This window comes from Oncorhynchus masou, unplaced genomic scaffold (assembly GCF_036934945.1).
Source record: "Oncorhynchus masou masou isolate Uvic2021 unplaced genomic scaffold, UVic_Omas_1.1 unplaced_scaffold_2290, whole genome shotgun sequence".
Lineage (NCBI taxonomy): Eukaryota > Metazoa > Chordata > Actinopteri > Salmoniformes > Salmonidae > Oncorhynchus > Oncorhynchus masou.
In genome coordinates, this window is record NW_027016662.1 from 17,993 (window position 1) to 30,801 (window position 12,809).

Genomic DNA, 12,809 nt, shown 5'->3' on the forward strand with positions numbered 1-12,809 from the left:
TTAAGTGGCCCAGTTGAGAAAAACTTTTCCACAATTAGAGCAGGAATAAGGCTTCACTACCGTATGTATATGTTCATGTGTTTTTAAGGTTCTCAGTAGAGGGAAACTCTTTCCACAGTCAGAGCAGGAGTAAGGTTTCTCTCCGGTGTGTGTTCTCAGGTGAACTTTTAGCTCAGCTGTTGTTGTGAAGCATTTTACACAGTCAGAGCAGGAGTAAGGCTTCACTCCTGTATGTATACTTTCATGTGTTTTTAAGATGTTTAGTCGAGAGAAAGTCTTTCCACAGTCAGAGCAGGAGTAAGGCTTCACTCCTGTATGTAGACGTTCATGTGTTTTTAAGTTGCACAGTACAGAGTAACTCTTTCCACAGTCAGAGCAGAAGAAAGGCTTCTCTCCTGTGTGTGTTCTCTGATGAACTTTTAGCTCAGCTGATGTTGTGAAGCATTTTACACAGTCAGAGCAGGAGTAAGGCTTCAATCCTGTATGTATACGTTCATGTGTTTTTAAGTGGGAAAGTTGAGAGAAACTCTTTTCACAGTCAGAGCAGAAGAAAGGCTTCTCTCCTGTGTGTGTTCTCTGGTGAACTTTTAGCTCAGCTGATGTTGTGAAGCATTTTACACAATCAGAGCAGGAGTAAGGCTTCACTCCTGTATGTATATGTTCATGTGTTTTTAAGTGGCCCAGTCGAGAGAAACTTGCCCCACAGTCAGAGCAGGAGTAAGGCTTCTCTCCAGTGTGCACTCTCTGATGAACCGTCAGATTCCCTGATGTTGTGAATCTCTTCCCACAGTCAGTACAGGAATACGGATTCTGTCCTGTGTGTATTTTTTGGTGTATTTTTAGCTTTGATAGAATTGGGAAAATCTCCTCACAATGTGGGCAGCTGTGAGACCCTTTAGCTCTGTGATGTTCCCTCTGTTGCTCTCTGGATGTAGAGAATGTCTCAACATGGTCTCCTGTGTGAACAACATCAGAAGAACCAGTCAGTTGGTGTGATATACATGTCAATCAAATGTATATTATGAAGCCCTTTTTACATCAGCAGTTGTCACAAAGTGTTCTACAGAAAGCCAGCTTAAAATCTCAAAAGAGCAAGCAATGCAGATATAGCAGCACAGTGGCCAGGAAAAACTCCCTAAAAAGCAGGAATCTTAGAAGAAATGTAGAGAGGAAACAGGCTCAAAGAGGTGGCCAGTCCGCTTCCGGCTGTACCGGGCGACATATGTATTCATATCAGTAGGCTGTACAACACAAAAGGGGAATAAAACAACTCTAAAAGTGGATAAGACTTGAAAGCTAAAAAGCTTGTCATCCTCTACTCACTATCACAAGGTTAGATACTACACAGACTCATTTCATAGGACTTTAAAACACTGGCAGTTTGTCTACTTCACTTCTTTAGTCTACACTCTGATCACTCCAGATAGACCAGTGAATAAAACAAATGCTGGCAATACTGGTGTCAAACCATGCAAGTCTCAGTAGCATGAAAAAACAGCTACTTTTTCATTGAAACAGTTCTACTGCAACTCTTCATGCACAGTGGAACTTTGGAATGAAAAACAAACTTAGATAGAACCTGCTCTTACCATGAGAAACAGATTTCCCAATCTCCTCCTCCTCTTCTTCATCTTTAATGTTGACATTCAGCTCCAGTGTTTGACTGCAGTCTTCCAGCTTCACTGATGCCATCTCTGGATCCTGCAGTGCAAACTGGGCTCCACTGTCACAATCAGGACCCAGTGACTGTAGGTTTGGACTCAGTGTGGAATGAGAGAGACAGGCTGGGTTTGTCCTCACTGTTGATGTTACCGGCCTCAGACTTAATTCTAGTCGTCCTGTAGTAACAATGAGAAACAGACACAAAAGTTAGTCTTGACAGTTCTGGCACTTTTTATTCTCTAAAAATATATTATATTTTTTCCTGTTCAATTGTCTAATCCAGTGCTTGACTTGGACTGAAATAGGTGCCGGTAATGTTGGTATTTAGCTGCAGGAGCTCCACAATACTGTTGAGCTAATATTCTATAAGAGGAACATGAGCTCAAACACTAGAAATTTGAGGTGACTGTACTCAGCTCCAGTGAGCTCCTGTCCAAGTCGAGCACTGATCTCATTTCAATAGATCTGGTAACTAAACATTGACAAAACATTAATTAATAAATATTAGACAAATTATACACTTTAAAATTAGGCTACACAACTGTAAATGCACTTAGTCTATAGTAGATATCCCCTATACACAAATGCATAAATGACTCAAAAAAAACATTTAGTACAAGGTTGTAGTATGTTTTAGGCAGCACTGTCTTCACTGTATTACTCCAATCAAAAACCAATTGTATTTCATTTCGCACCATAGTAACATTTATAGATAGACAGAAACAACTGAATGTCTCTGAATATTAGTACACGTGTAAAAAAATGATAATAATTACATTGAGCTCCAAAACAGTAATGCAACCACAAAATTGTCTCTCTGTTGCACCCTCAGTGCCTGAACTGAAGTACGTCGATGCAGACGGACTGGAATCCGCCATTTTACCAGCTCGTGAATTTTCCACAAAACCAAAAAGGACATGTTAAACGAACCCAGAAATCTAAAAAAAAATGTATCCTTTATGAAATTACCTTGACGAAATGATAAACATCCACTCAGACTAACCCAAAGTCTCTACGTGACTTGTAAAAAAAGTGATCACGTTCACTCACGCGGTTTGACATAAAAATATCACATAAAAACTTTATCAAAATGTCATAATAACTTGACGTATTTGTTACCTAGCCTGTTATGACATGTTATTTCGATATTATAACGTGCTATTACATACCAGTAGTAATATATTTGAAACGGACACAGAAGTTGTCGTCTCGACTGCACAATTCTGGCGTATCCTTTATTCCGAATAATGATGTGCGCCTGCGCGGAACTACCTTTTCGCCCACTTCCAGTTTCTAAACCCAGAGACGTAACAACGCGAGACTTCGGAGAACGATTGCGAAGCAGACCAAGCCTGGGTTTGACAAGTCAATGAGAAGTGAACAATTCTGATACTTTTGCAGCGTTTAATGGGGATCCTAATAAATACCAACAATATTCCGTCGGCACACACTTGATACATGGCCATTATTTTATAAATGTCATAACTGCAGTGGTTTATTCACAATCGCTCTCACTGCGTATCTTACATATCGCAGATTCACATGAATAGGCAGAAACTCTTTACTCTCCCAACGAAACTCCAGATATAACACCTTTTATCCGTGCCCTGCTCCGAAAAACAATGCTCTCTCCTTCTGCTCTTCTGAGCCGCATGAACTCAAAGCAAAACCACTACTGGTCACTCTGGCTGACTCTAACTTTCCTAATGCCTCCTTTACCATCTTCCTGGCCTCAAATGATCTCCCAAAAATACATAATTGTTGATGAATCGCACTTCAAAAGAACCCGATGTTAGTTTACAACTTTTGGTCTTTTTGCTACATTTTTCGTTGTCCCCGTCTTCCATTCATTCTTACCAACTTTACTCAACTGGGAGATATCAGACTCGAACAAGCACCTCCGCTTCGCCATATTTCCCTACAAAAAAACAAGACACACCCGGGTACGGACTAACTCCTGCACTGCAAACAGCCGAAGATCAGCCTGATCAGCTTGTACTCATAGAAATGCCTGAGATACACGAATATAACTATACAATATTGCATATGGTATAAGTTTGATGATTTTTTGATATACACCATGTAATGAAATATATTGATTTAAAATAAAATCGAATAGCTTGTTTGATGTTCTGATATAGACAGAATGACTGAAAATTACCTGTAATTTTAAATCATTAGTTTACAATTTCACAATGGAATTTATTACAATTTATAACCGTCATGTCTCCAAACTGGGAGAAGCAGAACGAGCAAGTCATTCACATTTGTTCATCAGGACGGTAACACAACGACACGAGGATAATTGTAAGCATCAACATTTCTGAAAACGTTTCTAATTTGATAGGGTTGTTATATTAACTATCAGTTTCTGTTGATGTCGCAAACTATTATTTTCTCTAGGCTAACTCTCTGCCTGGATAACTTAACTAGCTAACGTAAACTCGTACATCGCCTTGGTCCGTACAATTGCCCTTATTTTAGCGCCCAAAAATGTAATACTTCCAGATCGCTGTAATGTCAATACCATTGTAAGCACAATTTCTCCACTTTCCAACTGAATCAATTCCATGGCCTAAACGCTGCCTGTTTCTGCATAATTCAAGCAGGCAATGAGCCCCTTTGGATCTTTTTAAAAATTGCGGGTGGTGAAGCGAAACGAATGCCTGATAGTGAGAAGGAGAGATGTCTTGTGGGAAAATTGCTTTTCCCCCAAATCAAATCAAATTTTATTTTTCACATACACATGGTTTGCAGATGTTAATGCGAGTGTAGCGAAATGCTTGTACTTCTAGTTCCGACAATGCAGTAATAACCAACAAGTAATCTAACCAACAATTCCAAAACTACTGTCTTATACACACAAGTGTAAGGGGATAAAGAATATGTACATAAAGATATATGAATGAGTGATGGAACAGAGCAGCATAGGCAAGATACAGTAGATGGTATCGAGTACAGTATATACATATGAGATGAGTATGTAAACAAAGTGGCATAGTTAAAGTGGCTAGTGATACATGTATTACATAAAGATGCAGTAGATGATATAGAGTACAGTATATACGTATACATATGAGATGAATAATGTAGGGTATGTAAACATTATATTAGGTAGCATTGTTTAAAGTGGCTAGTGATATATTTTACATCATTTCCCATCAATTCCCATTATTAAAGTGGCTGGAGTTGAGTCAGTGTGTTGGCAGCAGCCACTCAATGTTAGTGGTTGCTGTTTAACAGTCTGATGGCCTTGAGATAGAAGCTGTTTTCAGTCTCTCGGTCCCAGCTTTGATGCAACTGTACTGACCTTGCCTTCTGGATGGTAGCGGGGTGAACAGGCAGTGGCTCGGGTGGTTGTTGTCCTTGATGATCTTTATGGCCTTCCTGTAACATCGGGTGGTGTAGGTGTCCTGGAGGGCAGGTAGTTTGCCCCCGGTGATGCGTTGTGCAGACCTCACTACCCTCTGGAAGCCTTACGGTTGTGGGCGGAGCAGTTGCCGTCCCAGGTGGTTATACAGCCCGCCAGGATGCTCTCGATTGTGCATTGTGCAAGTTTGTGAGTGCTTTTGGTGACAAGCCAAATTTCTTCAGCCTCCTGAGGTGGAAGAGGCGCTGCTGCGCCTTCTTCACGATGCTGTCTGTGTGGGTGGACCAATTCAGTTTGTCTGTGATGTGTATGCCGAGAAACTTAAAACTTACTACCCTCTCCACTACTGTTCCATCGATGTGGATAGGGGGGTGTTCCCTCTGCTGTTTCCTGAAGTCCACAATCATCTCCTTAGATTTGTTGACGTTGAGTGTGAGGTTATTTTCCTGACACCACACTCCGAGGGCCCTCACCTCCTCTCTGTAGGCCGTCTCGTCGTTGTTGGTAATCAAGTCTACCACTGTTGTGTCGTCCGCAAACTTGATGATTGAGTTGGAGGCGTGCGTGGCCATGCAGTCGTGGGTGAACAGGGAGTACAGAAGAGAGGGCACGGAACGCACCCTTGTGGGGCCCCAGTGTTGAGGATCAGCGGGGTGGAGATGTTGTTGCCCACCCTCACCACCTGGGGACGGCCCGTCAGGAAGTCCAGTACCCAGTTGCACAGGGCGGGGTCGACACCCAGGGTCTCGAGCTTGATGACGAGCTTGGAGGGTACTATGGTGTTAAATGCCGAGCTGTAGTCGATGAACAGCATTCTCACATAGGTATTCCTCTTGTCCAGATGGGTTAGGGCAGTGTGCAGTGTGGTTGAGATTGCATCGTCTGTGGACCTATTTGGGCGGTAAGCAAATTGGAGTGGGTCTAGGGTTTCAGGTAGGGTGGAGGTGATATGGTCCTTGACTAGTCTCTCAAAGAACTTCATGATGACGGAAGTGAGTGCTACGGGGCGGTAGTCGTTTAGCTCAGTTACCTTAGCTTTCTTGGGAACAGGAACAATGGTGGCCCTCTTGAAGCATGTGGGAACAGCAGACTGAGATAGGGATTGATTGAATATGTCCGTAAACACACCAGCCAGCTGGTCTGCGCATGCTCTGAGGGCGCGGCTGGGGATGCCGTCTGGGCCTGCAGCCTTGCGAGAGTTAACACTTTAAATGTTTTACTCACCTCGGCTGCAGTGAAGGAGAGTCCGCATGTTTTCGTTGCAGGCCGTGTCAGTGGCACTGTATTGTCCTCAAAGCGGGCAAAAAAGTTATTTCGTCTGCCTGGGAGCAAGACATCCTGGTCCGTGACTGTGCTGGTTTTCTTTTTGTAATCCGTGATTGACTGTAGACCCTGCCACATACCTCTTGTGTCTGAGCCATTGAATTGAGATTCTACTTTGTCTCTATACTGACGCTGAGCTTGTTTGATTGTCTTGCAGAGTGAATAGCTGCACTGTTTGTAATCGGTCATGTTTCCAGTCACCTTGCCCTGATTAAAAGCAGTGGTTCGTGCTTTCAGTTTCACGCGAATGCTGCCATCAATCCACGGTTTCTGGTTTGGGAATGTTTTAATCGTTGCTATGGGAACGACATCTTCAACGCACGTTCTAATGAACTCGCACACCGAATCAGCGTATTCATCAATGTTGTTGTCTGACACAATACGAAACATATCCCAGTCCACGTGATGGGAGCAGTCTTGGGGTGTGGAATCAGATTGGTCAGACCAGCGTTGGACAGACCTCAGCGTGGGAGCTTCTCTCGTGGGAGCTTCTTCACTCGATCTGTCCAACTTATCACCTCTAAAATGTAAATAAAATACTATAAAGAGTTTATATAATGTGTCATTCCATACCTATTTGAAGGTTTCTGTCGAATTTGAATCGGGTTTTTAGGGCGGTGCTAAAGTGATCTTAGAAGTCAACAGCGGCTTTGAGAATGATGATCTCATGCAATGACGCAAAAAATGACTAGGTATCCCCTCCTTACCCCCGTCACTGTCCATTTCTTGTTTTTAAACGATAAGAGAAATGCTACACCTGGTGGAGAGAGATTGTAAGACAGAAATCGTTGCTTTATGCGTACTGTAAGTTACGACATGACGGAGGGTCCGTTTTTTCAACTTTTCTCCAATACTATAGAGCCATTGACATGTCGATCAATGCTTGAATAGAAACCTAGTTCACACCCCCGATTTTGAAGTCAACACAGTCCCATTAGTTTTCTTTGTAGCCTCGTTTGAATGTTGCGGTTGCGCACATTTGTACGGAATGGGGTGAGTTTACGTTAGCTAACGTTAGATAGTAAGGCGAGAAAGCAGGGCTAACATATTTTATGGTTGTACAAACAGTCAGCTAGCTTACTCTATCGGTTTAGCTAACTACAGTTAGCTATGTTTTCTGTTAACGGGTCATTGTCATTGTTTTTTGGCAGACATTTTTATTTATTTATTAACTAGCTAGAGACCAACATCAACGTTACTCTCTGGGTACCTACTGTGAAGCTGGTTGGTTTGCTAACTAACTGTAGTATGGGTTATCTAGCTAGCTAAGAACGTTAGCTTACAGGGGAGAGGACATTAATATGTTACAATTAAGAGGAGAATGTGTAAAATGCATTGACCAAAATTAACTAGGTAAGAAGCCTGTCAAAATGTAGTTCAAACTTGCTCTCAGTGTATTCATTACCACAGTTTGTTTACTATTTACCTTTATTAACTTTTTTTCAGAAAATGAAAAGTGAAGATTATAATTATACATCCACAACTGATCAAGACCAGAGCTGTTTCCCACGAATTATGCCAGGAAGTTGATTGTTCCTCAAAATGTGTGTGTTTTGATTCCCTCTGATATTTTATGTATAAATGATGGGTTTTGATGTGCATCTAATAACATTGCATGCATGATTTACTGTATGTCATGTGCTTAAGTGTTTGTTGCAGGACTATCCAGAAGTTCACCTGGGCAGGCCCAAAAAAGGCAGAAAAGCCAGTCTTGTTCTCCCTCTACCCCAGCCCAGGATGAATTTAATGGGGACACGCCTAGACATGGTAAGAGAAACTGGAGAGTCAGTGGGAAATGTCAAACCTTTCACAGGGGAGCATAGATGGGATTTTCCTTTTTGTATCAGGCATCACTGCCTAAGCAACTAGAGGAGCAGCGCCGAAGTGTGGATGCACAGAATCTGATGGTGAAATTTGCATTTATTTTTGACATTTCATTTACACTGTAGATTTAGTCAGCATCTTTCACACTACTTAAAGTGATACAATTGGTTAATTCCACTCTTACAAGCAATGCCTGTAGAATTTATTTTTTTATGTTTTATTAGTCCTACTGAGACAGAGGTTACTGCATAACTTCCAGGGATTCAAACAGTCTCTTGACACAGATTAAGGTTAAGCAACATTGGTGGTAAGGATACAAAGGACTGTGCCAACAAGGTCATGGACAGGTATGTCATATCTTATCACTACCAAGCAATCAGAAAAAAATATACAGTGGGGCAAAAAAAGTATTTAGTCAGCCACCAATTGTGCAAGTTCTCCCACTTAAAAAGATGAGAGGCCTGTAATTTATCATAGGTACACTTTAACACTGACAGACAAAATGAGGGAAAAAAATCCAGAAAATCACATTGTAGGATTTTTAATTAATTTATTTGCAAATTATGGTGGAAAATAAGTATTTGGTCACCTACAAACAAGCAAGATTTCTGGCTCTCACAGACCTGTAACTTCTTTAAGAGGCTCCTCTGTCCTCCACTCGTTACCTGTATTAATGGCACTTGTTATCAGTATAAAAGACACCTGTCCACAACCTCAAACAGTCACACTGCTGGAGCAGAAGGCAAATGTTTTACCGATTGTTTTTGTTGTTTGTTTATCTGCTTCGTTTGTAACTTATTTTTTCATTAATTTTGTACATAATGTTGCCGCTACCGTCTCTTATGACCGAAAATAACTTATAGATATCAGGACATCCTTTACGACTCTGTCGAGCGAGGCGGAGGATATACGGCTCCCTCGGGAACAGGCCCCGATCCCCGTGATCTGCGTAAAGAGGAGGCAGAGAAAGAGAGGCCGGAGAGCGGGCTGCCTGCTGAGAATTCGAAGGCGATCGAATAAACCCCCACTTCCCTTAATTCTGCTAGCAAACGTGCAATCTTTGGACAATGAAATCGACGAGCTACGGGGAAGATGAAACTACCAACGGGACATTTAAAAACTGTAACATCTTATGCTTCACAGAGTCGTGGCTGAAGGATGACAATATCAACATACAGCAGGCTGGTTATAGATGTACCAGCAGGATTGAACAGTGGTGTCTGGTAAGACGGACTATGTACCTTTTTTTTTTTGTTTAAATAACAGCTGTTTCACTATGTCGAAGGAAGTCTCGAGCAATGCCTGAGGTTGATTATATCACGATAAGCAAAAAACCACACTACCTATAGAGAGAGTTCTCATCTGTATTCTTCGTAGCTGTTTACATACCACCTCAGTCAGAGGTTGGCTCTACGATAGCATTGAATGAGCTGTATTCTGCCATAAGCAAACAAGAAAACGCTCACCTGGAGGATGCAGCTGTACACAGCCCATCTGTAAATAGCCCATCCAACTACCTACCTCATCCCCATATTGTTTTTATTTACTTTTTTTGCACACTAGTATTTCTACTTGCACATCATCATCTGCACATCTCACTCCGGTGTTAATTTGCTAAATTGTAATTACTTCGCTACTATTGGCCTATTTATTGCCTTATCTCCTTACTCTATTTGCACACACTGTATATAGATTTTTCTATTGTGTTATTGACTGTACTTTTGTTTATCCCATGTGTAACTCTGTTGTTTTTTGTAGCACTGCTTTGCATTATCTTGCCCAGGTCGCAATTGTAAATGAGAACTTGTTCTCAACTGGCCTACCTGGTTAAATAAAGGTGATATTTATATATATATATATTTTAAAGAAGGCGCTCCTAGTAGCCAGAGACTTTAATGCAGGGAAACTTAAATCAATTTTACCACATTTCTAACAGCATGTTAAATGTGCAACCTGAGTGAAAAGAACTCTGGACCACCTATACTCCACACACAGAGATGCATACAAAGCACTCCCTTGCCCTCCATTTGGCAAATCTGACCATAATTCCATCCTCCTGATTCCCGCTTACAAGCAAAAATTAAAGCAGGAAGCACCAGTGACTAGATCAATACAAAAGTGGTCAGATGAAGCAGATGATAAGCTACAGGACTGTTTTGCTAGCACAGACTTGAATGTGTTCCGAGATTTCTCCAATGGCATTGAGGGCATTCGGTCATTGGCTTCATCAATAAGTGCATCGATGACGTCGTCCCCACAGTGACCGTACGTACATACCCCAACTAGAAACCACGGATTACAGGCAGCATCCGCACTGAGGTAAAGGCTAGAGCTTCCGCTTTCAAGGAGAGAGACTCTAAGCCGGAAGCTTATAAGAAATCCCGCTATGCCCTCCGACGATCCATCAAACAGCCAAAGCATCAATAAAGGACTAAAATCAAGTCGTACTACACCGGCTCTGATGCTCGTCAGATGTGGCAGGGCTTGCATGCCATTACAGACCACAAAGGGAAGCACAGCCGAGAGCTGCCCAGTGACACGAGCCTACCAGATGAGCTAAACTACTTCTATGCTCGCTTCGAGGCAAATAACACTGATACATGCATAATAGCACCAGCTGTACCGGAAGACTGTGTGATCACGCTCTCCGCAGCCAATGTTAGTAAGACATTTAGACAGGTCAACATTAACAAGGCCGCAGGGCCATACGGATTACCAGGACGTGTACTGCGAGCATGCACTGACCAACTAACAAGTGTCTTCACTGACATTTTCAACCTCTCCATGTCCGAGTCTGTAATACCAACATGTTTTAAGCAGACGACCATGGTGCCTGTGCCCAAGAACACTAAGGGAACCTGCCTAAATGACTACCGACCCATGGCACTCACATCTGTAGCCATGAAGTGCTTTGAAAGGTTGGTCATGGCTCACATCAAAACCATCATCCCAGAAACCCTAGACCAACTCCAATTTGTATACCACCCCAACATATCCACAGATAATGCAATCTCTATTGCACTCCACACTGCCCATTCCCACTTGGACAAAAGGAACACCTACAGTTGAAGTCGGAAGTCGGAAGAGTCATTAAAACACGTTTTTCAACCACTCCACAAATTTCTTGTTAACAAACTATAGTTTTGGCAAGTTGGTGAGGACATCTACTTTGTGCATGACACAAGTAATTTTTCCAACAATTGTTTACATACAGATTCTTTCACGTATAATTCACTGTATCACAATTCTAGTGGGTCAGAAGTTTACATACAATAAGTTGACTGTGCCTTTAAACAGCTTGGAAAATTCCAGAAAATGATGTCATGGCTTTAGAAGCTTCTGATAGGCTAATTGACATAATTAGAGTCAATTGGAGGTGTACCTGAGATGTATTTCAAGGCCTACCTTCAAACTCAGTGCCTCTTTGCTTGACATCATTGGAAAATCAAATTTTCACCTTATTCATAACGAGACTTTTAGCGTTCAGTGAATGATTTGTCCCCTACCCATTCTGAAACTAACTGCAGCTCTTTGTCAAGTGTTGCAGTCATTTCAGTCGCTGTCGTAGCTGACGTGTATAGTGTTGAGTCATCCTCATACATAGACACACTGGCCTTACTCAAAGCCAGTGGCATGTCATCAGTAAAGATTGAAAAAAGCAAGGGGCCTAATCAGCTACCCTGGGGAATTCCTAATGTTGGAGACGCTCACATTAAAGAACACCCTCTGTCTTTGGTTACTTGTCTAACTCTTTATCCACATTATAGCAGGGGGTGTAAGGGGGAGGTGTAAAGCCATTACACATACGTTTTTCCAGCAGCAGACTATGATCGATAATGTGAAAAGCTGTACTGAAGTCTAACAAGTCAGCCCCCACAATCATTTTATCATCAATATTTCAGAAATAGCATTACACAATCAACATCTTGATCAATTCTATGCAAAGGAGACGTGTCCCGGAGGAGGCTACGACCCCCTTATCATGTAATGGGGTAGGGCCTTCCCAAGCAGGGTTGCCAACTTAGTGACCTTTTCGCTATATTTAGCGAGTATTCAGACCCCTCTAGGACACATTTTCAAAAAATTGACAAATTTACTCTGCAAAAAAGGCTGAGGCCACCATGGCATTAGCTATCGCTGAACACTGTTCCATGCTGGCATGTGATCACATTGGAGAAGCTTGTAGAGCTGCTTTCTCAGACTCCACTGCTGTTTCCCACTTCAAAATGCACAGGACAAAGTGCACAGAAATTATTAATGGTGTTCTAGCACCATACATTCTGAAAAAGTTGGTTGCCGATGTGGGTGACCAGCGTTTCAGCCTCCTCCTCGATGAGTCCACGGATGTAAGTGTTTCTAAGTGCCTGGGGGTTGTGTATATGTACTTTAGTGACACCAAGCAGACAATTGTATCACCATTTCTGGGGCTTGTTAAGTTGGAGGGAGGAGATGCCAAATCTGTAGCCCGTGCTGTTGTGGCTTTCCTCCAAGTGTTGTCTTAAAAAAGAGAAACTCCTGAGGATAGGGACTGACTCTGTTATGATGGGGATTAACAATGGGGTCCATAAAGTGCTGAAGAAGGAGTATGGCCTCAAATATCTGGTTCTTATTCGGTGTGTGTGCCACTCTT

General features: G+C 42.1%; 1 protein-coding gene and 1 long non-coding RNA gene across 2 annotated transcripts; one reads left to right on the forward strand and one right to left on the reverse strand.

Annotated features, from left to right (window-relative positions):
• Window positions 1-2,908, reverse strand: LOC135539006 (gastrula zinc finger protein XlCGF17.1-like). Its single transcript, XM_064964894.1, has 3 exons — window positions 2,832-2,908; window positions 1,590-1,838; window positions 1-956 (listed from the first exon to the last, which is right to left on the reverse strand). The coding sequence occupies exons 2-3, from the start codon at window positions 1,690-1,692 to the stop codon at window positions 1-3; spliced, it is 1,059 nt and encodes a 352-aa protein (XP_064820966.1). The 5' UTR covers window positions 1,693-1,838; window positions 2,832-2,908.
• Window positions 2,909-7,264: 4,356 nt separating this feature from the next.
• LOC135539004 (uncharacterized) lies at window positions 7,265-8,177 on the forward strand. Its single transcript, XR_010455532.1, has 3 exons — window positions 7,265-7,348; window positions 7,802-7,899; window positions 8,003-8,177. It is a non-coding gene; the product is annotated as an uncharacterized LOC135539004 (long non-coding RNA).
• Window positions 8,178-12,809: the final 4,632 nt, after the last annotated feature.

Excerpts from the sequence above, each read along its gene's own strand:
- LOC135539006 (XM_064964894.1), bottom strand. The coding sequence starts at position 1,692 with ATGGCATCAGTGAAGCTGGAAGACTGCAGTCAAACACTGGAGCTGAAT. Across the intron at positions 957-1,589 it reads TGGGAAATCTGTTTCTCATG|GAGACCATGTTGAGACATTC; the intron begins GTAAGAGCAGGT and ends TTGTTCACACAG.